Genomic DNA, 25192 nt, shown 5'->3' with positions numbered 1-25192 from the left:
ATTTACATTTATGAAGGCATATTACTTCTGTTCTCTGAGAATACCCTATTTCATACCCTTTTTCATTATAGGAGGTTATCTTAACACTATACTTTTTTTAAACTATTTTTTAAAGATACCAAAGATACTGAGATACCAAAACAAACGCAAAACTCTGAGATGTAAGGCCAAAGAAATCTGTAGTCTAACAAACACTTTAGATGATTTTGATCTAAGTTACCCGTGGATCATACTTTGGAAAATACTGCTGTAGCTGCCTATTGATAGCACGAGACTAGAAAAGAAATTACAAAGAAAGAATTACAGAAAAAAGAGAAATAACAGTGATAAGAGGGTCTTGACCCTTGCTCTGAGGAACCCAACATTTAAGTGAAGAGGGAAAAAGTATTTATAGTCCTGTCCACCAAACTTATCTTTTTCTGTCCACAATTATGGAATTATCATTATGCTGTAAATACAGTTTAGGTATATATTTTTAATTTTATTAGAATTATGTTTTTATATAGGCTCCATTCCTAGCCTATAATTACCCTAATGTGGGCCTTGAACTCACCACCCTGCAGTCAGGACCTCAGTTGAAATCGTGAGTCAGATGCTTAAACAACTGAACCACCCAGGTGCCACTATATATTTTAAAATGAAAACCATTTTTGGGGGGAGTGGGTCAAAATAATATATGCACGTGATTAAAAATGGATCATAGCAAAAAGTAATAAAAGTGTCTCATAGTCTTTATTTTCTTATTCTCCAAAAACAAATTCTTTTCATCTATTTTTATTTCAGATCTTCTGATTATTTTTCACATCTCTGTATAATCTTTTTTGTTTGTTTTAAACATTTTAAAGTTTAAGTTAATTCACATATAATGTATTAGTGGTTTCAGAGGTACAGGTCTGTTGTCCTTCAGTCTTATATAAAACCTAGTGCTCATTACATCACATGCCCCTCTTGATGTCTGTCACTCAGCGACCCCATCCCTCAGGCCTCTCCCCTCCAGCGACTTTCAGTTTGTTTCCTGTGCTTGAGAGTCTCTTGTTGTTTGTCTCCCTCTCTGGTTTCATCTTATTTTTCCCTCCCTTCCCCTATGATACTCTGTTTCTTAAATTCCACATATGAGTGAGATCCTAAGATAATTGTCTTTCTTTGATTGACTTATTTCGCTTATCATAATATCCTGTAGTTGCATTTACATCATTGGAAATGGCAAGATTTCATTTTCTCGTGGCTGTGTGATATTCCGTCATGCATGTGCGTGTGTGTACACCACATCTTCTTTATCCATTCATCTCTCAGTGGACATCTGTCTCTACTTTGGCTATTGTGGGCATTGCTGCTATAAATGGGGTGCAGGCGCCCCTTCAGATCACTGCATTTGTATCTTTGGGGGTAAACTACCCAGTAGTGCCATTGTTGGGTCATAGGGTAGCTCTATTTTAAACTTTTTGAGGAACCTCCATACTGGTTTCCAGAGCGGCTACATGAGCTTGCATTCCCACTAACAACATAAGATGGTTCCCCTTTCTCCACATCCTCGCCAGCATCTGTCATTTCCTGACTTGCTAATTTCAGCCATTCTGACTGGTGTGAGGTGGGATCTCATTGTGGTTTTGATTTGTGTTTCCCTGATGCCAAATGATGTGGAGCGTTTCTTCATGTGTCTGTTGGCCACCTGAATGTGATCTTTGGAGAAATGTCTGTTCCTGTCTTCTGCCCATTTCTTGATTGGATTGTTTATGTTCTGAGTGTTGAGTTTTATAAATTCTTTTTAGATTTTGGAAGCTAGCCCTTTATCTGATATTTGCAAATATCTTCTCCCATTCTTTTGGTTGTCTTTTGGTTTTGTTGACTGTTTCCTTTGCTGTGCAAAAGCTTTTGATCTTGATGAAGTCCCAAGGTTCATTTTTGCCCTTGCTTCCCTTGCCTCTGGAGACATGTCTAGCAAGAAGTGGCTGTGGCTGAGGTCAAAGAAGCTGCTGCCTGTGTTTTCTAGGATTTGGATGGATTCCTGTCTCACATATAGGTCTTTCATCCATCTTGAGTCTATTTTTGTGTATAGGGTAAGAAAATGGTCCAGTTTTTCATACTTTGGAGAAGCATGGCTGTCCAGGTTTCCCAACACGATTTGTTGAAGAGACTGCTTTTTTTCCATTGGATATTCTTTCCTGCTTTGTTGAAATCTGTGTAAAATTCTTTCTGTTGGTCTTTTTTGATTTCGCAACTTTGAACATTGTCTATTGAGTTCTTGCTGTGATAGAGGAAGATTTAACTTACTTATACAACTCCTACTTTCTTAAATGTAGGCTTCTCAGAATTTTTATATTACTGTTCTTAGTCTCTGCACTGGTCACTTGAATTTTAAACAATATACAAAAACATCCTTTTGTCTGTCTGCCATTTAGAGACAATGCCTTTTGAACCTTCATTCTGTAAGAGAGACATTTAATTCTTTCATCCTCTTTTTTTTTTTTTTTTTTTTTTTTTTTAAGATTTTATTTTTAGGGGCACCTATGTGGTTCAGCTGGTGAAGCAACTGCCTTCAGCTCAGGTCATGATCCTGGAGTCCCAGGATGGAGTCCCCATTGGGCTCCCTGCTCAGCAGGGAGTCTGCTTCTCCCTCTGACTTCTCCCCTCTCATGCTCTCCCTCTCTCATTCTCTCTCAAATAAATAAACAAAATCTTTTTTTTTTTTTTTTTAAGATTTTATTTATTTATTCAACAGAGAGAGAGAGGTCACAAGTAGACAGGCAGGCAGGGCGGTGGGGAGGAAGCAGGCTCCCCACTGAGCAGAGAGCCCAATGCGGGGCTTGATCCCATGACCCTGAGATCATGACGTGAGCTGAAGGCAGAGGCTTAACCCACTGAGCCACCCAGGCGCCAGTAAATAAAATCTTTAAAACACACACACGCGCACACACACACACGCGCACACACACCAAAATGTTTTGAAGATTGTATTTTTAACTAATTTCTCTACCCAGTGTGAGGCTGGAGCACACAACCCTGAAATTGCGTGCTCTACTGACTCAGCCAGCCCGGAGCCCCTTTCCCTCTACCTTTTTATCTCTGTTTCACACCTCCATCAGCTTGGACACTTTTATATCTTCAGGTCAGTTACATGTACCCTTTATTCTGTCATCCTGGTCATCTTCTGTAATTTGTCTATGTACTGCAAAAGTCAAAATTTTTAGTAAACAGTGCCTATAAGTCTTTCTTAATTTTTGTTAAACTTTCATAATAAGAAGAGGATGGAAAGAAAATGTATAAAGAAAACTGTGTGATATGTCATCTGTTCATAATACTCAGTGGCTCATAACCCTCCAGTGGGTTTTCAGCTTACTTATAGTAAACCCAAAGACCTGATTGCTTCCAGCCCTATGATTTGGCACTTGCCTTCTTCTCCCGTTTCATCCCTTACTGTGTTTGCTGTTACACTTATTTGTTCCAGTCACACTCATTTCTTTGCTGTTCCTTAAATACACCAAGTACAGTTTTGCCTTAGGTATTTTATGCCTTCTATTCAGAACTCTCTTACCCCATATATTTGTAAAGCCCACCTCTGCATTTCATTTAGCCTCCATGTTACCTATCAGAGAAGCTTTCCCTGACCGCCCTAGTCAGATAGCTCCCCATTCTGATCAGTATCTTTTTTCTTCTGTTTTTTTTTCTCCTTCACAGTGCATATCACTATCTGACATCATAATTATACAAACACACTTATTTATTTGTTCATAGTATATACACCTGCCCCAGAACAGTGGGCCAAAAAAATACCTTTAGAAATTTATTTACTTTATCTAGTGTCAGGAGAAGTGCCTTGTACATATGTGGCACTTATGATTGAGGAGGCAGAGTGTGTATTATGTGTTAGCCTTCATGTCTTTTTTTAAAGATCTAAGGTCACATCTTCCTCCTTGCCCAAAGGAGAATTTTCTAGTATTAATTTCAGATGGATTCTCCCATAATGGACAATTGCCTTTATGATATTCTCAAGTTTTTGCAAGCTGTGGATTCTGTGTCTTCTCATTTTTAAATTTACTTTCAGATTTTACTGAGTATATTCTCAAAATATTTTTCTAAGGATGAGTGGAAAGTAAACTTCTTGCAAGCTTAACCATATTTTTTTCTGCCTTCACACTATTTTTAAAACATGTTGTCCTTATTTTTATCTTGCATTTAATTTTAAAAATAGGTAGTACTTTCTCATTGTATAAAAATAAATTATTTTTAAAAGTATATAAAAAATGGCTTCCACCCTTGTTTCTATCTCTCCCATTCCTTTCTGCTCCCTAATATGTACAACTACTTGTTACAGTTTTTTTAGATATCTTTTTGGTTTTTTCCATCTTCCTTGAGATTTATTTACCTACAGCATTGTGTAAGTTTAAGGTATACAGCGTGATGATTTGTACACAGATATGTTGTGAAATGATTGCAGTAGGGTTAGTTAACACATATATTGCCTCATATAGTACTGTTTTGTTGGGCTGGTAGTGGTGAGAACATTTTAGATTTACTCTCTTAGCATCTTTCAAGTATACAACATAGTGTTAAATGTAACCACCAGCCATGTTGCACATTATAGCCCCAGAATTTATTCATCTCATACTTTAGATATATATAGGTACATAGATCCCCGTTAGATCTTCAGAACTCATCTTGTAACTGGAAGTTTGTGGTTTTTCAGCAGCAGCTCATCTCCTAGCTGCTGGCAGCCACCAACCATTCTACCTGTTTCTACCAAATGGGTATTTTTAGATTCCACATGTAAGGGATATCAGACAGTTTGGCATTCTTGTCTGGCCCTAAGGGTTTATCCATATTGGAGCAAATGACAGGATTTCCTTCTTTTATATGACTAATATTCCATCTCCTATATATACCACATTTCCTTTGTCCATTGCTTCATAGAGAAACACTTAGGTTCTTTCCCTGTCTGGGGTGTCGTGAATAGTACTGCAGTGAACATGGGAGGTACAGGTATTTCTTCAAGATAACAATGTCATTTCTTTCAGTTACACACCCAGAATAGGATTGCTGGGTCATATGATAGTTTCATGCTGAAGTTTTTGAAAACCTCTGGACTGTTTTCCACAGTGGCTGCACCGGTTTTCAGCCCCACCCGAGTGCACAGATGCTCCCTTTCCCCCACATCCCCCCAGCACCTGTTCTCTTGTCGTGTCTGTTTGATGGTACCATTCTCGTAGGTGTGAAGTGATGTGCCACTGTAGTTCTGATCTGCATTTCCCTCTGATGCGTGATGGTGAGCACCTTTCATCTGCTTTTTGGCTGTGCATACTTTTGGAAAGTGTTGATGTAGGTCTTCTGCCCATTTTTAAATCTGATTATTTGTTGTTTTTGTTGTTGTTGTTAACAGTGTTGTATGAGCTCTTCATATATTTTGTATATTAACCTCTTATCAAATATATGGTTTGCATATATTTTCTTCTATTCTGTAGGTTTCCTCTTCCTCTTACTGGTTTCTGTGCTGTGCCAAAGCTTCCAAATTTGATTTTTCCTTTTGTTGTTTGCACTTTTGGTGTTATTAAAAAAAAAAAAAAATCTCTGCTAAGGGGCACCTGGGTGGCTTAGTGAGTTAAAGCCTCTACCTTCGGCTTAGGTCATGATCCCGGGATCCTGGATTGAGCCCCGCATCGGGCTCTCTACTCAGCAGGGAGGCTGCTTCCTCCTCTCTCTCTGCCTGCTTGTGATCTTTGTCTGTCAAATAAATTAAAAAAAAAAAAAAATTAAAAAAAAGGGCACTACAAAGACCAAGGTCAAGGAGTTTTTCACTCTGTTTCTTCTAGAGTTTTATAGTTTCGGGTCTTATGTTTAAGTACTGTATCCATTTCAAGTTAATTTTGTCTTATTTTGCTTGTGAACATCCAGTTTTCCCAACACATTTATTGAAAAGATTGTGTTTTCCCCATTGAGTATTCTTGGCTCCTTTGTTGTAAATTAATAGACCCTATATGTTTGAGTTACTCTTTGGGTTCTGTATTCTGTCCCGTTGGTCTCTGTGTCTGTTTTTATGCCAATACTGTACTATTTTGATTACTGTAACTTTGTAATATAGTTTGACTCAGGAGGTATGATGCCTTCAGATTTTTCTTTCTCAACATTTCTTTGGCTATTTGGGGTCTTCTGTGGTTCCATATAGACTTTAGGGTTTTGTATTTTTCTATTTTTGTGAAAAAATAAGGGATTGCCGTAAGTCCATAGATGGCTTTGTGTAGTGTGAACATTTAATAATAGTAAGCTTTCCAGTCCATGAACTTGGCTTATCTATTTATATGTGTCTTCTTCATTGTCTTTCATCAATAGTGTGTAGATCAGTGTACAGATCTCTCACCTCTTCAGTTAAATTTGTCCCTAAGTATTTTATTGTTTTAGATGCAATTGTAGCTCAGCATCAGATAGTTTATTGCCAGTATGTAGACATGACAAGCAACTGATACTTGTTTGTTGATTCTGTATCTTGAAACTACTAAATTCATTTATTAGTGCCAACAGTTCTTGGTGGTGTCTTCAGGGTGTTGTATAGGTAAGATCATGTCATCTGCACACAGAGACAGTTTTACTTCGTCATTTCGTTTGGATGTCTTTTATCTTTTTCTTGCCTAATTGTTCTGGACAGGATCTAATACTATGTTAGTAAGAGTGACGAGAGTTGTTCACCTTTCCTTGTTCCTGATTTTAGAGGAAAAGCTTTCAGCTGTTCACCATTGAGTATGAGGTCAGCTGTGGGCTTGTCATATCTGACCTTTATTATGGTGAGATATGTTTGCAGTTTGTTGAGAATTTTTATCATGAAAGATGTTGAATTTTGTCACATGCTTTTTCTGCATACATTGAGATGATCGTGTGATTTTTATTGTTCTTTATATTAATGTGGACTGTCACATTTACTGATTTGTGTATACTGAATCATCCTTGTATCAGGGATACATTCCACTTGATTATGGTGTATAATCCTTTTAGTGTGCTGTTGATTTCGATTTGCTAGTATTTTGTTAAGGATATTTATATCTGTATTCATCAGGAATATTGGCGTGTAGTTTTCTTTTCTTGTAATATGTTACCTGGCTCTGGTATCAGGGTAACGCTTGCCTCAGAAAATGAGTTTGGGCATGTACCCTCCTCTTCAGTTTTTTGGAGATTTTGAGAAGGATTGGTGTTTATTCTTCTTCAGATGTTTGGTAAATGGTTAAAGCCCCTGAAGCGGAAAAAAGAGACCTGCCTGCTCTCCATTTGTATAGGAAGAGGAACAGAAAATGAATGTATGAGAGGATAACTATCAAAATGCCTGAATTCAGCACTAAAAACATCACCCATGAGTTTCCACTGCTATTTGATCTCTGAGAGAGTGTAAAGAGCTGGTGACTCTAATTTTTTCGGTTGTTTTTCAGTGGGTTTTGATTACAGATTCAGTTTCCAGAAACAAACAAAAAAAATTACTTGTTTTTGGCCTGAATAGATTTTTAATTTTGTTTTGTGATTTAGTCTTGGTAGGTTATATGTTTCTAGTAGATTGTCTAATTTATTGGTGTATAACTGTTCAGTGTATTCTCTTACACTCTTGCATTTCTGTGGCATCAATGGTAATATCTGCTCTTTCATTTATAATTTTTTATTTATTTGGGTCTTTTTTTTTTCCCTAAAGGTTTGTCAATCTTGTTTATTTTTTCAAAAAACTAGCTTTTAGTTTCATTGGTCTTTTCTGTTTTCCTACTCTTTTTCATTTATTTCTGCTCTGATCTTTGTTGTCTCCTTTCTTTTGCTAATTTTGGCCTTAGTTTGTTTCTTTCATTAATGTGTTAAGTTCTTTTGCTTATCTGTGACCTTTCTTTTTTTTTAGTGTAGGCATTTCTTGCTGTAAAATTCCTGCTTATAACTGCTTTTGCTGCATCCCATATGTTTTATTTCTATTTTCATTTATTTCAATTTTTTTTTTATTCTTGGACCCACACAGATTGTCCAAGAATATGTTATTTAATTTCTACATGTTGGTGAAATTTCCAGTTTCCCTGCTGTTACTTTCTGGTCTTCTAACGTTGTAGTCAGAAAGGTACTCAGTATGATTTAATTCTTTTAAAATTTGCTAATACTTGTTTTGTGATCTCTCGTGATTTACCCTGGAGAATGTTCAGCGTGCACTTGGGGAATGTCTCTCTGCTCCTGGACGATGGACTGTTCTGCATATGCTCTAAAGTATGGTTCAGTTCTAATGTTTCCTTACTAATTTCCTGTCTATGTGATTTACCCAGTGTTGGAAATGGGGTATTGAAGTCTGCTGCTACTGTTTTTGTTGTTCCTCCCCTTAGATCTGATGTAATAATTTTTAAAAAACATTTAGAGATCCCTTCTCTGCCATTTGGCTAAAGATCAAGTGTAAAAAATGTTTAGTCATTTTAGTTGATATCTGGTGATACCATGTGGTGGTTTTAATTCTCTGTCCTGTCTTAATTTTGCATGTTCATCTGTATCTCACAAACTTCCCAAACTCACTTGTTAGTTCTAGTATTTATATTTTCTCTAAATTTCTGAAGCTATAGTACAGAATTCTCATTACTTATTTTAAAAAAAAAATGTTTTGGCAGAATTCACCCGTAAACCCACCTGGGCCTGGTTTTCTTTGTGGAAAATCCTAACTGCAATCCCTTAATAAAAATAGACTAAGTATTGAGTAAATTTTGTTTAGCATGTGTGTTTCAGGGATATTGTCACTTTTATCTACATTGTTGAATTATTGGCATAAGGTTGCCGGTTACTGTTCAGGTATTGTAGAACATGTAATTAGTGATTAATGTTATCCTTCTCATTCCTCATGTTGGTGGTATATTTCCCCCACCCCCTTTTTTTCCTTGATTAGTTAAGCTATATGTTCATTAGTTGTATTTGTCTTGTCAGAGAACCAGCTTCTAGTGTTTTTGTGTGTGTATTTTTTTCTCCTGTTTTTCTGTTTTCTGTTGTTTCTTGGTTTCTGATCTGATACTCATTATTTCCAATCTTCTTCTGACTTTGGGTTTCATTTGTTTTCTGAGGAAACGGAGGTCATTGATACGAGACTTTTATCTTTTCTAATATTGGTATTTTAGTGCTATAAGTTTCCCTCCAAGTTCAGAGTTAGCTGCAACCCATCAATTGGGTTATGTTGTGCTTTCATTTTCATTCATTTCAAAATACTTCCTAATTTATTGGGTAATTTCTTTTTTGGATATCTTGTTATTTTGTAGTTTCCAAATATTTCTGTTAATGATTTTCACTTAATTCCATTTTGGTCAGAGAATATACTCTGTATTTGAAATCTTTTAAAAATATTGAGATTTGTTTTATGGCCCATAAATATTTTCTGTATTTGTAGATATTTTTTATGTACTTAAAAATATTTAGGGTTCAGTAGGTTAACCATCCAACTCTTGATTTCGGCTCAGGTTGTGATCTTGGGGTTGTAAGATTGAGTTGCATGTCAGGCACAGAATCTGCTTGAGACAATGTCTTCTCCCTTTCCCTCTGCCACATCTGCTCTTGTGCATGCATACTTGTGTTCTATAAAAAAATAAACAGATACAATCTTAAGGAAAAAAAAGACTGTATTCTGTTTTTTAGTTGTTTCAGATGGAATAGTAAATCTGCCTTCACTAAAAGTGGAAGTCTTTTTTGTTAATTGAGATACAGTTCCTTTATCATAAAATGTTTTTAGAGATTTTGAGTATGCGGTTCAGTGTTTTTTTTTTTTTAGTGTATTCATAAAGTTGTACAGTCATCACCATTGTCTAGTTCCAGTATATTTTCACCATCTGAAAAAAAAGTCCATACCAGTTATCATTCACTCCCATTCCCCCTCTACCAAGCTGTTGGCAGTCACTAATCTACATTCTGTCTCTACAGATACGCCTAGTCTAGACTTTCAAAATACATGGAATCATAAAATATATGGCCTCTCAGACTGGCTCCATTGACTCAGCATAATGTTTTCAAAGTATTTACATGTTGCAGGATGTATCATGATTTCATTTTGTGGCTGAATAATATTTTATTTTATGGGTATTTTGTTATGAGCAAATGCATAGTCACATTTTGTTTATCCGTACTTTAGCTGATAAATGTTGCGATTGCTTTCACTTCTAGCTCTTAGGAATAATGCAGCCGTGGGTTTTTGTGTACAGGTTTTTGTTTGATACATGTGTTTAGTTCTCTTGGATGTATCCCTTATTGTGAAAATGCTGGGTCATGGGCTTTCAGTTTTTGAGGAAGGGCCAAACTGTCTAAATAGGGACACAGTTCTTCATTCCTATCAGCACTGTGTTAGCGTTCCGATTTTTTGACACCCTAGCCAACTCTTACTATTTTCTTCTTCTTTTTTTTTATTGTAAACCTAAAGATTGATACCTATGTTTCCTTCTAAGAGTCTTACAGTTTGGGCACTTACGTTTAGATTTTTGATCATTTTCAGTTCATATTTGTATATAGTCTCCCTTTCTTGAGTATATCCAGTTGTCCCAGCATGATTTGTTGAAAAAATACTCTTTCTCCATTGAAAGGTCTTGGACCCCTTGTCAAAAATTACTTGAACATAACTGTTTACTTCTGGACTCTCAGTTCCGTTCCATTGATTTATATGTCTGTGATCATGACAGTACCATACAGCCGTGATTACTATAGCTTTGTAGTGAGTTCTTTTAAAAAAAAAAATTTTTTTTTAAGATGGCCTTGTTGTGTCTCTGGGTATAAAATGAATTAATTAAAGTAAATTTAAACAATGAAACTTAACAATTCAGACATTTCATTGTGAGTTTATAGAATACTGTGTTTGCTAAATGACAGTATATATTTTCTATAGATTAACTGGTAAGTACTCCTTACGAGAACACGATTTTATTAGTGATATAAATTTTGAATCATCAGTTAATTGAAAGATAGCATACTTGTTTATATGTCCAGTTTACTTAAATTTATTTTTTGCTTTCTTTTTAGGTTAATACAATCTGTTGGAATGAGACTGGAGAATATATTTTATCTGGCTCAGATGACACCAAGTTAGTAATTAGTAATCCTTACAGCAGAAAGGTAAAGTGGCTTAAAAAGATTTGTAATTTAATGAGAAAAATTAAGCTAGAAATTAAGAAATTGTAAATAATTATGGGATGGACATTTGTAATAGAATATCCTTATTTTGCTCAAAGTAGTTATGTAATTTGGAAGTTAAATCATGCCTACCCATTAATCTTCTTAGGAAAACAGTGGATTTCACCTAGCATTTGACTCTAGCAAATTTAAATATGCTTCATTTTATTCATGTAGGTAAAATTGCCAAAAGTATCATTATCTCAGTAAACCAATTCTTAAGGGGAAAAAAGTCAATGTGATTATATTTTTCTTTCATGCTCACAAAATCTACCCTTCAGCTAAGTGGTTTAAGAAACATTATTTATTCAGTTTGCAAAAACAGTATCTAGGTTCTAGTGAAATGATTCATGATACCTAATACCTTAAGCTGGCATAATCATTTGAGTTTTAGGATTATGTAATTAGAATTATGTTCTGATTTTTATTGGTTCTTCTTCTCTGTATATGGAGACACTATACATCTATTTTTGTATCAGTGAGAACTTGATTGGCAGACCAAACTGTTATTTAATAGTAACAATCTTACAGAATAAATTATTCACATATTTCTTATTTTTCCACATTTAAACAGTTAAGATTTTTAAATAAATGTTGTAGTCCTTTATCCTGAATGAGATTCATATTGAAGATATCCTTGATTAAAAGACAGATCATAATTTTATTTCAGAGATAGCGTTACCTAATTGTCCTGACTTAGCAGAGGGAAACTTGGTATTTTCAAATCCTACTTGTGTTAGGTCTGCAATTACTAGGTCTTTTAAGGAGCCTCTACCCGATTCCAGCCTGGAGCTTAGGGCCTAGATCAGTGGCACATGAAAGCCTTCTGATTCCCCAAGTTTGGAAGCGCTGCAAAAGGCCAAAAAAACTGTCCCCTTGGGCTTTTTCTTTTTTTTTTTTTTTTGATTCATTTATTTGACAGAGATCACAAGTCGGCAGAGAGGCAGGCAGAGCTAGAGAGAGGAGGAAGCAGGCTCCTGGCTGAGCAGAGAGCCAGATGTGGGGCTTGATCCCAGGACTCTGGGATCATGACCCAAGCCGAAGGCAGAGGCTCCAACCCACCAAGCCACCCAGGTGCCCCTCCCCTTGGGTTTTTATGGGGGCTTCATTACATAGTCCTGATTGAATAAAAGTCTTTGGTCACTAACTGATTCAACCTCCAGCCCCTCTCCCCTCCTGTGTTCCAACTCTCCAATCTCAGGATTGCTTCTTCTGGCAGCCAGTCCCTAGCCTTTGGTGGGGTTCAAAAGTCATCTTCATTAATAACGAGACACCCATTTCACCTTGTCTCTGAAGCATTTTCAAAAATTATTGATGGAGACCATATATATATATGGTCTCTCTATATATATGTCAGCTATATATATATATATATATATATATATGAAAAGACTATATGAACACCATATATATATATATATATTTCATATATATATATATATAGTCATAAATATATCTTTGGTCATCCAGATGACCAAAGATATATTTCTTATAAATCATTCTATTGTACTAGGACAACTTTTTCCTTACAGTAGAGGAAATTTCCTGGAAGGATGTATATGTGGAATGCTTTTTGACTATCACTATCAGAATTTTAATGCTTACAGTACTCATAGTAGTTGAGTAGACACCAAAGGAATAGTCTTTGTGTTTTTGAAAAGATGCAGTGCTTCACGCTTTAAAAAACAAAAAAACAAAAGGCTGTAGTAGAAAACACTTACCATAAAATTAACTATCTTAATAATTTTTAGTAATTATGTTCAGTGACATTAAGTATATATACATTGTTGATACTATGGCTACATCCAGGTATAGAATTATTTTCATCTTGGAAAACTGAAACTCTGTACCCAATAAACAATAACTACTTTTTCTTCTCTCCTCCCATCCCTTGGCAACCACCTCTTTTGCCTCCATGAATTTGACTACTCTAGATACCTCATATAAAGTTTTACATAATATTTGTCTTTTTCTTACTATTTCATTTATCATGATGCCCTTAACATTCAGACATGTTGCAATATATATCAGATTTTCTTTTTCTTATGGCCAAACAATATTCTGTTGTGTGTAAATACCACATTTTTTCCCATTCATTTTTCTTTCTTTTTTTTTTTTTTTAAAGATTTTATTTATTTATTTGATAGAGATCACAAGTAGGCAGAAAGCCAGGCAGAGAGAGAGGGGGAAGCAGGCTCCCTGCTGAGCAGAGAGCCGGATGCGGGGCTCGATCCCAGGACCCTGAGATCATGACTTGAGTCGAAGGCAGAGGCTTGACCCACAGAGCCACCCAGGTGCCTCCTTGCGTTTATTTTTCAATGGACACTTGAGTTACTACTTCTACCATTTTGATATTATGAATAATGCTGCTATGAACATAGATGTACACATATCTCTCCAAATCCCTGCTTTCAGTTATATTGTGACTATACCCAATGGAATAACTTTTTAAAAATCTTGTTTCATCTTTATTTGTTTATTTTTTGGAAAAAGAGGACATTCATTTTGATGCGTGGTTCCCAATAGAATGTATATTTGAAAAGTGATTACTCTTTCTCTTTTCCACTTTAAGAAGTGAGTAATTAAATAATACTCCTAAAGAGTTTAAATATGACAAGACTTTATCTTTTTCACATACTGGTTTTATTAGATCCAAATTTGCTATCACATAGGAATATTTTTAAAAATTTTAAAACACAGATAATTACATAGGAAAAGAAAGTGATCCTGAATCAAAAAGACCTGTTCTTAAAGTTTGACTTTATTTTTAGGTTCTGTGAATACATGGAAAGATTAATTGAATGCAAATAAAAGTTTTGAAACACTTTTTTTTTATAGAGTTAAGAGATTTGAGCTGTTCCTTATTAATGGTAACATACCCTAATTTTATATATAGTATGTCTCAAATATAAGAGAGAAGTTTCTTTTTCCAGTAATTATAGTCTAGTTTATTTGGACCAATCCTCCCATTGAAAACTACTAAAATATTCTTGATTAAAGTCTTTAAAAATTGTTGTAAAAGTAACAAGTAACTTGCCTTAATAGTAAGGGATTATCGGTCCAAAATTGAAGGAAAAGGTAAGTCCAGAGAAGTGAGCATTAAAGCCACTTTCTCCCTGAAGGTGTTTGTCAATCCAAGCATGTATAAACTTTAGTCTTGATGGCCTTGAAGGTCAAGGTAAGACAGAAACAAAGCTCAGGACCCAAATCAAGTACGGAGTGTATTGATTCCTATAGCAGACTCTCCACAGTATGCTGAGACACTCCTTCCCCCGGCAAAGGACCACCTCCTTAAGGTACAGATGAAACTGAAGGAAGGTAATTATCTTGTAATATCTAATATACAGGAAGGCCTGAGTGGACCACATATGCAAGATTTTTTTTGATTCGGCTTTAGCCAGCTACCTTTAAGTTCTCAGAGCATAAGATGTTGTTTCTTTACTCTGTGCTTTTGCTTGCACTGTTTTCTCTTCATGGGATGTTTTCCTGCTTTGGCGAGCACCTCCCACCTACTTGGCAAATTTAAATCCACTCTTCAGTTCTTGGCTTTTAGCTCTGGTGGTGTACCTTTCTTGTTGCCCTAGGCAAATGTAGGTATTCCTTCCTCTATGTTCTCATTGTACTTTGTAGATAATTAGATTATTATATTATGTTTGTTTACATGTTGCTCACAATTAGACAGTAATTTCTTCGGGGCAGTGACAGTTTTTTCTTTTTTGTTTCCTCAACACTTGGTAAATCACCTGTCACATAGTAGGTGCCCAAAAAATATTAGTAAAGGAAAGGCAAGGAATTTCTGTATTTAATTCCTTAGGTGGGGGTATGGGTTGGGTTTAGAGAGGAGTAATTTTTACCAAGAGATTGAAGAACCAACATTTTCTATCTGGATATTCCTGGACCAGGATTAAGGTTTTCTTTTTAAAATTAAATTAAAATTTTAAATTTATTTTTGTGAGAGGGGGAGAGAGAGAGAGCATGAGAACATGAGTGGGGTGGGCAGAGAGAGAAGCAGACTCCTCACCAAGCAAAGAGCCGTATGTGGGAATAGATCCCAGGACCCCAGGGTCATGATCTGAGCCCAAGGCAGATGCCCAACTGACTGAGCCACCCAGGTGCCCCAAACTTAAGGTTTTAGAAACATTGTGTGTGACGTATTGAAAGAAGAAAGAGATACCTAGTTGGCCAGTTAGATTAATCTGATGATCAGTAAAGTCATAGATGTTACAACTCGTTCACATTCACATTTATTACTAATTCCAGTTAACAATATGTCAGTTACATCTTCAGTTAAGTTACTCTACCAACTTCTGTCTCCCTAGACCATTATTCTTAGATGTTTTCTGCATAAGTATTTTAAGACATTGATTCAAGGAAGCACAAATAAGAAAATAAATCCAGCTACCAAAAATAACCATTTCCAAGTGCATATCATTTTTAAAAAGATCAACCTCGTCACTATTTACCTCCAGTAGAATATATAGCTGTATTGATTGTATAGATTTAGTATTGACGACTATACACAAATTCCAGCCTTTGTTGGAATTACTGATTGTATGCACCTGAGTACTTGTTCTTCCAACAATTACCTATTAATTAGGAAGGGAGTGGTTCAGAATGTAGTTATCATGGTAGGCAGTGGTCAGATAGTAGGCTTGATAGGCAGTATTAAGGATTTACGTTTTAGTGTGACTGAAATAATCACTGGAGTGTATTAAACATACAGGTGATTTGTATTTTTAAAAGAGAGCTCTGGCTGCTGTTTGGAGGGTAGAGTTTGAGTAAGATTAGAAGTAGGAGATAGGACTCCATTGAGTAATCCCACTGAGAAGAGATGGTGGTTTGGACAAAGATAATGGCATTGAGGTGATGAGAATTAGTTTGGAATGTGTCTTGGACCTGGATTTGCTGATGGATTTTATATATTTTATATAAATATATCTTATATATTTTGCTATTTTATAGTGGATGAGGGAAGGGGGTGCTTTTTTAGTTTTTGACTTGATCAGCCGTGTGGGTGGATCCTGCTGCCATTGTGATGAATTTGGAGAACGCTGGAAGGGCAGTAAGTTTGGAAGACAACATCTGAAATCGAGATGTGTCCAAAAGGAAGGAGGTTCAACTGTTTACTCTTTAAATCTTGATTACTTTAATAAAGAAATCCATATCAATTTTTGAATAATATGTGATATGTCAGTACACGTATTAGTGTATCGAGTGCTTTTGTTTCTGAAGCTATGCGTAAACCTGTTAAATGGAGATAAATCATGAACTGTTAAGAATAAAGTCTGCTGAATGTGATTAAAGCAGAGACAAAAGTCTATCGGATGAAGAAACTAATACGTACACCGTACACAGTGACTGTTATATATTTAGCTACTTGGTAAGCCATGCTAAGATACCTGACAGAGTTAAATAAAGGTCATGAGATCTATCTTGTTTAAAGGCTTTACATTAATTATTCTTAGTTATTTTTTATACTTAGTCTTCCAGATCTTAGTGTCTTACACTTGGAGAGAGGAATTTTTAATTTTTTAAATTTTTAAAATATTTCAGTTTTATTCTCCATTGGTTTTGGTTAATGCAGGTGCAAAAAACACCCCTCCCTTTTTTATTTGACCCTAATTATATGTGCATCATATGTAAGATTTACTGTGGGGTAATTTATGATATTCAGCAAATCGTTATTTTGGCCATAATCCTGTAATCTAGGTCTTAAATAAAACGAGGCGACTTATATATTCAAAGTGGCCAAGGTAAATGGCTGCTAATACTCACTCCACACTTACGCTATCATTCGTTACGGCAGTCTCTGGCAAGAGTTTGGCAGTTAGGGTTATATAGTAAATACTTAAAGCCAAACCCAAAACAGAGTTGAAATATATTTTCCTAACTTTGTTTTAAAATTTTAAAACTTTGGAAAAACTTAAAAAATAATACAGTGAACATCCACAAATAGATTTTTTTTTTTTTAAAGCAATTGAGCACAAGTTGGAGGCATCATGCACTTCATTCATGAGTGCCTTGGTGTATATCTACTAAAAACAAGAACATTATTCTATTTTTTTTTAAAGATTTAATTTATTTATTTGACAGACAGAGATCACAAGTAGGCAGAGAGGCAGGCAGAGAGAGAGGGGGAAGCAGACTCCCCGCTGAGCAGAGAGCCCAATGTAGGGGCTTGATCCCAGGACTCTGGGATCGTGACCTGAGCCAAAGGCAGAGGCTTAACCCACTGAGCCACCCAGGCGCCCCGCATTATTCTATTTTTAAAAATATGTAATACTGAATACGGAGTTGATCCTCATTACTTGTGGATTTCATATTTGCAAATTTGTCTACTCATTGAAATTTACATTTAACCCCTAAGTCAATACTTGCTGTGCTTTCTTGGTCATTTCATGGCCATGCACAGGAGCAGAATGGCAAAAGAACCGAGTCACTCAATATACGTCAACACTCACATTGTCAGCTGAGATAAACAAGACGACACTCTGACTTATGCATACTGTATCTTTTTTGTGGTATATTTCATGTCGCATTTTTGTATTTTTGTACTTTTAATTGATGATTTCACAGTTTAAAACGTCCCCAGGTATCATGCTGAAGTACTATCTCGTGTTCCTAAGCACCAGAAGTCTGGGATGTTTCTTACGAAGAAAAAATGTTAAATAAGCTTCTTTTAGGTATAATGCTGTTGGCCATGAGTTCAATGTTCATGAATCAACAGTATATATTAAATAAGGTCTTTAAAGAGAAACATATAAAACAATGCTGTGTATTGATTGAGGAAGGTGGTGTGGCAAGAGGCTGAAAGGAACCTAACCACACATTTCTCTAGGAGCAGTGATTCAATAGTTAATTCAGTATTGGCAGTGACTTATCAGGCAAGACGAGAGTCAACTATATGCTGTTATAGATAAGATTTTCTATTTGATGACGTACACACGTAACACACATAAAACATAGATGGTCTATATGCAGATTTTCTCATTGGTTTATGCTGTTCTTCGTCACTGCCATGCCTTTTCGGTCCCAGCTCCATCCATCATTTCACATGTTGTCATATTTCCTTAGTCTCTTTAAGATAGTTCATTCAAATTTTTGGTCTTGCATGATATTAATATGTTACTTGTTTTACTGTTGTATTAATATAGAAGAACAGTTGTTATATCGAATGTTTTCCAATTTGGATTTGATTGTTTTTTCATGAGTAGATTAAAATGTAAAACATTTTATTTATTTATTTTTAAAGATTTTATTTATTATTTATTTGACGGAGATCACAAGTAGGCAGAGAGGCAGGCAGAGAGAGAGAGAGAAGAAGAAGTAGGCTCCTGCTGAGCAGAGAGCCTGATGCGGGGCTCAATCCCAGGACCCTGGGATCATGACCTGAGCTGAAGGCAGAGGCTTTAACCCACTAGCCACCCAGGCGCCCCAATTTAAAACATTTTAGCTAAGAATTCTCCACAGGTGACATTGTAGTACATGATATTAATTTATCCCCTTACTGATAATGTTAGCTTTGATATCTCCATTGTTTGGTATGTTTACCCTTTGCAATTAATAAGCTGTTTGTGAAGCGGTATGTTGAGCCTGTGAATATCCCCTTTCATAACAACCTTTCTTATATTGGTTTTGGTGTTGATTCTTGCCTTAACCAGTTGTTAAAATGTAGTTACAAAATAGTGATTTTTTTTAAAAGATTTTATTTTATTAATATTTGACAGAGAGAGAGAGATCACAAGTAGGCAGAGAGGCAGACAGAGAAAGAGGGAGAAACAGGCTCCCTGCTGAGCAGAGAGCCTGATGCAGGACTCGATCCAAGGATCCTGAGATCACGACCCGAGCCGAAGGCAGGGGTTTAACCTACTGAGCCAGCCAGGTGCCCCAAAATAGTGATTTTTAATTGTCATTCCTTCAACATTTATTGACATTATTTTGTAAATAAGGGTATTTCTTTTGTCCCTACAACTTTTTTGAAAAAGATCACTTGGGATTTTAGATTTTTTTTTTAAATTTAATATATTATAATCTATTACCGATAATACTTTTTGGTGCTTAAATTACCCCATTTGTTTGTTGGGACATTTAAAGCCAACTTTATGATTTGACATACTCTTATTCCTTTGAGCACATTTTTAAAAGTACATCAGATTCCCACCGCATTAAATTTTCATTGGACATACATGTGGGGGATATATCGTGATTTATTCAATAAATCTCCCATGCTTTGCTTTTATGAATAGCTCATTAAATAACTTTGTGCATTTTCTCTTGTATTGTTGGAAGTGTATCTTAAGGGTAAATTCTTAGAAATAGACTTGTTTGGTCAAAGGGTAAACGCACGTGTGGTTTTGTGAAGTACGGCTGAATTCCTCTCTTTTAGTCTTGTACCATCTAGTGCTCCCAGCAGAAATGACAAAGAGCCTGTTTCCTGGGAGGCTTATTCGCATAGTGTGTTGTCAGGCTTGCATTTTTGCCTGTGTGAAAAGTGAGAATTAGTTTCTCAGTGTAACTTCAATTTGCATTTCCCTCATGAGCAATGTTGGATGTTTTCTCACATTCTTAAAGGCCCTTTGTGTATCTTTTTGTGAACTGTGTATTCAGATCTTTTGCCTACTCAGAAAAGAAAACCCAGGTTTTGTTAAATTTCTTTCTCTATTTTTAGCACTATTAGGGAGATTTGTTCTTTATTTTCACTATGTGTTGCAAATATTTACATATTTATTTTAAACTTTTTAAAAGTTTTATTTCTATCATGGGAATTCTAGTCCTTATTTTTAAAGACGTTATTTATTTGAGAGAGAGAGCGTGAGCAAGGGAGCACAAGCAGGGGGAATGGCAGAGGGAGAGGGAGAAGCAGACTCCGGCTGAGCAGGGAGCCCGATGGAGGGCTCTATCCCAGGACCCTGAGATCGAGACCTGAGCTGAAGTCAGACGTTTAAGTAGCCATCCAGGTGCCCTGCAGTGTAGAAATACAATTCAGGAAGGAGATGTTAGGACTTCTGCTGTAGTTTCATCTTACCATTTCATGATTCATTTAAATCTAGTTTATTTTTCTGTCTTTATCCTGGAAGGGAATAACTAAAAATCATCTAGTAAACAGTTTCAAAAGTCCGTCAGAGGGTTGCCTGGGTCGCTTAGCTGGTTCAGCAGCTGCCTTCGGCTCAGGTCATAATATCCGGGTCCTGGGATCAAGCATCCCCCTGGGCGCCCTGCTCAGCCGGGAGTCTGCTTCTCCCTCTCCCTCTGGTGCAGCCCTGCTTGTGCTCTCTCACTCGCACTCTCTCTCTGTCTCTTAAATAAATAAATAAAATCTTAATTAAAAAAAAAAAGTTTAGGATAGTCCTTTTTTTCTCCCCACCCCTGTACCTACTCTCCAATTCTAAAAGTAACTTGTTTGAAGTCAATTACCTGAGAAATACAGGAAAATATTTTTAAAGTAATGAAAATCATCTTCTTTGCTCTATTTCTCTCTCCTCCTATGTATAATAGTCCTTTCTTATATATCCAGATCTTACAAATGAGTTAGATACACCAAATAGATGGAAATATGTATATTTAATTTTCACAACACTGTTCCTATTGATGGTACTTAATGTTCTTCACATCTCAGAGAGAAAAAAAGAAAATATGTGAGATTCTGATTTTTTAAAAATTATATTAGTTTAAGCCCCTGCCTTCGGCTCAGATCATGATCTCAGGGTTCTGGAATCGAGCCCTGAATCGAGCTCCCTGCTCAGCAGGGAGCCTGCTTCCCACCCCCGTCCCTGCCTGCCTCTCAGTCTACTTGTGATCTCTGTCTGTTAAATAAATAAATAAAATCTTGAAAAAAATTATATCAGTTTGGAATCAAATGATAATTTTTTATTGAGATAATAAGAATATTAATGAGAATTTATTCCTAGCTATGACTATATTAAATATGAATGTTTCTTTCTAGGAAATAATAAATTACCAAGAACTTTTTTTCTCTTTTTCTCTGTGTTTTAGGTTTTGACAACAATTCGTTCAGGGCACCGAGCAAATATATTTAGTGCAAAGTTCTTACCATGCACAAATGATAAGCAGATTGTGTCCTGCTCTGGGGATGGAGTAATATTTTATACTAATGTTGATCAAGATGCAGAAACCAACAGACAATGCCAATTTACGTGCCATTATGGAACTACCTATGAGGTACAGTATTACTATAGTTTTATATATATATGTGTGTATATATATACACACATATATATATGTAAGTGTGTTTTTATGTAAGGACGTATGTGTAGATTTGTGTAACTAACACTCATTGTATGTAGGCAGAGAAATTATTGACAGACTAGATTTCAGTAAAGTACTTGAGAAAGTGTACCTTGATAGGCTTGTGAGTAAAGTTAAATAAAATCTAATAGTAACAGGATTTGTAATTGCAAACAGTTGTCGGCCTTTGAAAATACTTCTGGTGCTGTGCTACAAGCTTGTGTTCTAGACTTTAACCTCTTAAACACTTTATCACCGTCTTAGATGAAGCCATTGATGTATCCTTATCAAATGTTCCTGTGGCAGAAAGAACACTACTAGTACACCAGGCTAAAGAATCCAATTCCTAAAGGACATTAATAAGCTCAAGCCCGGAGTTGAATTCAGTGAGGTGCAATGAATTTAAGACTCAATCATACTATGTAACTTCGTTCAGAAAAATTGCTTATCCTTCAGAATGCTCTTTCAGAATCTTCTCATGGTATTTCTTTGCATCAAATCATTCTTAACCTGGTATATCTTTGTCCATGGTTTGAATTTCATTTCTCTGGTAACCTCGTGTTTTGGTGTGTAACAGCATGTAGCTGCGTTTTATTTTCTCATGTTTTCACAGTTTTGGCTTTGAACTAGAGATTTTAGTCGATTTATATTTATTGTGAGTAAAAATATATTTGGATCTATTTGTTTATCTTACTATTTTCTGTTTGTGTTTTGTTTTTTTTTTTTAATATCCTGTATATATTTCCCCTTGTCTTTTTGCCTTCCTTTAAAATTGCCTGAGGATTTTGCTTTTTGCCTGTTTTATTTCTGCTACTTGCAGGGAGGATAGACATTTGTGTTTTAGAAGAATAATTAACAAAGCCTAATCAGTAAATACCTTTGCCCTTCTGAATAAAGCACCTTAGGACATTATAATGTCTTCATCCCTTGTCCAATTGTATATGCTTATATTGTTCTGAGTTTATATATTTTCTCTCATAAATGAAATATTATCATTGCCTCAGTTAGTATTTCTTTAGACTTACCTACATTTTTGCCAGTACCTTTGGCTCTTCCACCACAGATTGCCTGTATAGGGTCATTGTGTACCTAAAGTGTGTTCTTTCCGGTTCCTTTAGTGAGAGTTTGGTAATAGAAACAATTTTCATTTCCTATTATCCTTTCCTTTCTTTTAATTTAATTTATTTATTTGACAGAGAGAGACACAGCGAGAGAGGGAACAGAAACGGGGAGTGGGAGAAGGAGAAGCAGGCTCCCTGCCAAGCAGGGAGCCCGATGTGGGGCTTGATCCCAGGACCCCCGGGATCATGACATGAGCCGAAGGCAGACGCTTAAGACTGAGCCACCCAGGCGCCCCTCCTATTCTTTTCTTTTCTTCATTATTTTCTTCCCTCTCATCTCTTTCCAGAAAATGAAGAATTTTAGACGAATTCGTCAAAGGTTGTTTTGCTGGATATTTGCTGGGTATCTAGTGTGACACTTTATTTCGGGTGATGTTCCTGTATTCTCACTTCATTGTTGAAGTTGAGAACTCGGTCATCAGTCTAACTGTGGTTTCTTTACAGTTAATCTGTCTCTTTTCCTTGGCTGCTTTTAACTGTATTTTTCTTTGCTGTTTTTTTTCCTTCATTCATATCACCACAGTGTAGTTAGGTTTGAGTTTCCTTTTTATTTGTCATACTTGGAATTTATTGATGTTTTTGGTCTGAGAAATTGGCATCTTGAAAACATGTGGGAAGTTTGCAGTCATTAGGTCTTTGGTTATTCTCTAGCTTCTCTGCTTTTTTTCTCCTGGAATTCTGACTAGAATTTGACCTTATTCCATCTCTTACTGAACTTTGGTTTTTAAATTGAAGTACAAAACACATAGGAAAAGTACATAAGTCGTAAGCATATAGCTTAGTACATTATCACAAAGTAAACCCTTCCGTGTAACAGCTATCTAGATCAAGAAGTACCAAAGCATTAAGTATCCCAGAAGCCCCCTCCTTCTGACTTCTGGTAATTTGTGAAATTCACCCGTGCTGGGCACAACTGTAATTCGTTCCTGGTCATTGCTGGATAGCATTCCCTTGTGTGAGTGCACCATGGCAGATGGCTCTCTTTTACTGTAGATGAAAATTTTAAATTTGATTTCCCATTTGGAGAACATTCCTTTACATGAGTCTAAGTACCTAAATGCATTCACTTCGTTGGGTAAATACTAGAAGTAAACTTTCTTGGTCACAGGACATGTACTTGTTTATTTTAGAGAGATGTTACCAAGTAATTTTCCAAAATAATTGGTAACAGCTTATGTTCCTGCCAGTAGTATGTAAGAGTTCCTGTTATCGCTCATCGTTGCCAACGATTGGTACTATTAGTCTCTTAATTTTGGCAACTTACATAGTGTCGTCTTACGGTTCCAAATGCCTTTCCCTGTTGATGCTGCTGTTGTGCGTCTCTTCAGAGCAATGTTTGTTGGTTATTTGGGTTTATTCTTCTGTCAGGTGCCTATTCAGATGTCTTTCCTAAGCTTTCCATTGGTCTTGTCATCTTGTTTCATTTTTGACTTACAGGAATTTCTTAATCTCTTCTGCATATGAACCTCTTTTCCTACTCTGTGGCTATATTTTCACTTTCCTAATGGTGTCTTTGGGTGAACAAATGTTTTAATATTGTCTAATATATTGGTCTTTTTCTTTATTTTTAGGGCTTTCTGTATTCTGGTCAAAATACTTTTTCCTATCTTGAGATTATGGAGATGCTCTTTTTTCTCTTTTCAAAAGTTTATTGTTTTGTCTTTGCATTTAGATCTTATAATTCACCTGGATTTGATTTTTGTGATAGGATGAAGTTGGAGTAAACATTTTTTTCTCCATATGGATTTTTGTGATTAAGTCAAAATCCCAAATAGCGTACAGAGGCATCCTCTATAGGGACATTTTAACAGTATATACCCATTTGTCAAAGGTGGTTTTTTATTCAGTACATACACACTATCGTTGGAACAGAATATTTTGTCAAAGCTGAAACTATGTCCTCTGAAGAGTTCTGCTATTCCCTCTACCCCCCACCCCTTGCAACCTCCATTTTACCATGTTTCTGAGTTTGATTATTTTGGATACCTCATGGAGTATTTGTATTTTTGTGACTGGTTTATTTTAGTTGGCATAATGTCCTCAAGGTTCATCCATGTCAATCTATGACAGGATTTGCTGCTTTTCCAAAGCTTAATACTCTTACATTGTATGTAGATACACCGTACAGTCCGTTACTTGTCAGTGGACATTTGGGCTATTTCTACCTCTTGGTTATTGTGAATAATGCTGCAATGAACATGGGGTGCAAATATCTCTTTGGAATCCTGTTTTAAATTTTTTGGGTGTATATACCCAGAAGTGGGTTTGCTGGATCATGTGATAATTCTGTTTTTAATTTTTAAAAAAGATTTATTTGTTTTAGAGAGGGAGAGCACGAGCAGAGGGGGGAGACGCAGAGGGGAAGGGAGAGAATTTCAACCAGACTTTTCTGCCAAGCTTGGAGCCTGATGCAGGGCTCGATCCCATGACCCTGGGATCACAGCCCAAGCCGCAATCAAGAGTTGGACATTCCACTGACTGAGCCACCCAGGTGCCCCCTATTTTTTATTTTTTGAGGATCCTCCATACTGTTTCCCATAGTGGCTGTTCTGTTTTACATTCCTGACAACAGTGCATTAAGGGTTCCAGTTTTTCCACATTCTTGTCAACACTTGTTATTTTCTTTTTTTTTTTTTCCAAGAGTGACCATTTTAATGAGTGTGAGGAGATATCTCATTGTGGTTTTGATTTATATTTCCTTA

At 36.0% G+C, this 25192-nt stretch overlaps 1 protein-coding gene across 7 annotated transcripts in view; it reads left to right on the top strand.

Moving 5' to 3' along the window:
* Positions 1-25192, top strand: part of DCAF6 (DDB1 and CUL4 associated factor 6) — a 143632-nt gene that overhangs the window by 21433 nt on the left and 97007 nt on the right. For all 7 annotated transcript variants that reach the window (XM_032863047.1, XM_032863045.1, XM_032863051.1 and 4 more), the window contains exons 3-4: positions 10975-11067; positions 21118-21303. In XM_032863047.1, coding sequence (XP_032718938.1) covers positions 10975-11067; positions 21118-21303 — 279 coding nt within the window. The remainder of the gene's footprint in view (positions 1-10974; positions 11068-21117; positions 21304-25192) is intronic.

Source organism: Lontra canadensis, unplaced genomic scaffold (assembly GCF_010015895.1).
Source record: "Lontra canadensis isolate GAN:19392208 unplaced genomic scaffold, GSC_riverotter_1.0 scaffold24, whole genome shotgun sequence".
Lineage (NCBI taxonomy): Eukaryota > Metazoa > Chordata > Mammalia > Carnivora > Mustelidae > Lontra > Lontra canadensis.
The sequence above is the reverse complement of the archived record's forward strand: the minus strand, read 5'-3'. Positions and strand labels throughout refer to the sequence as shown.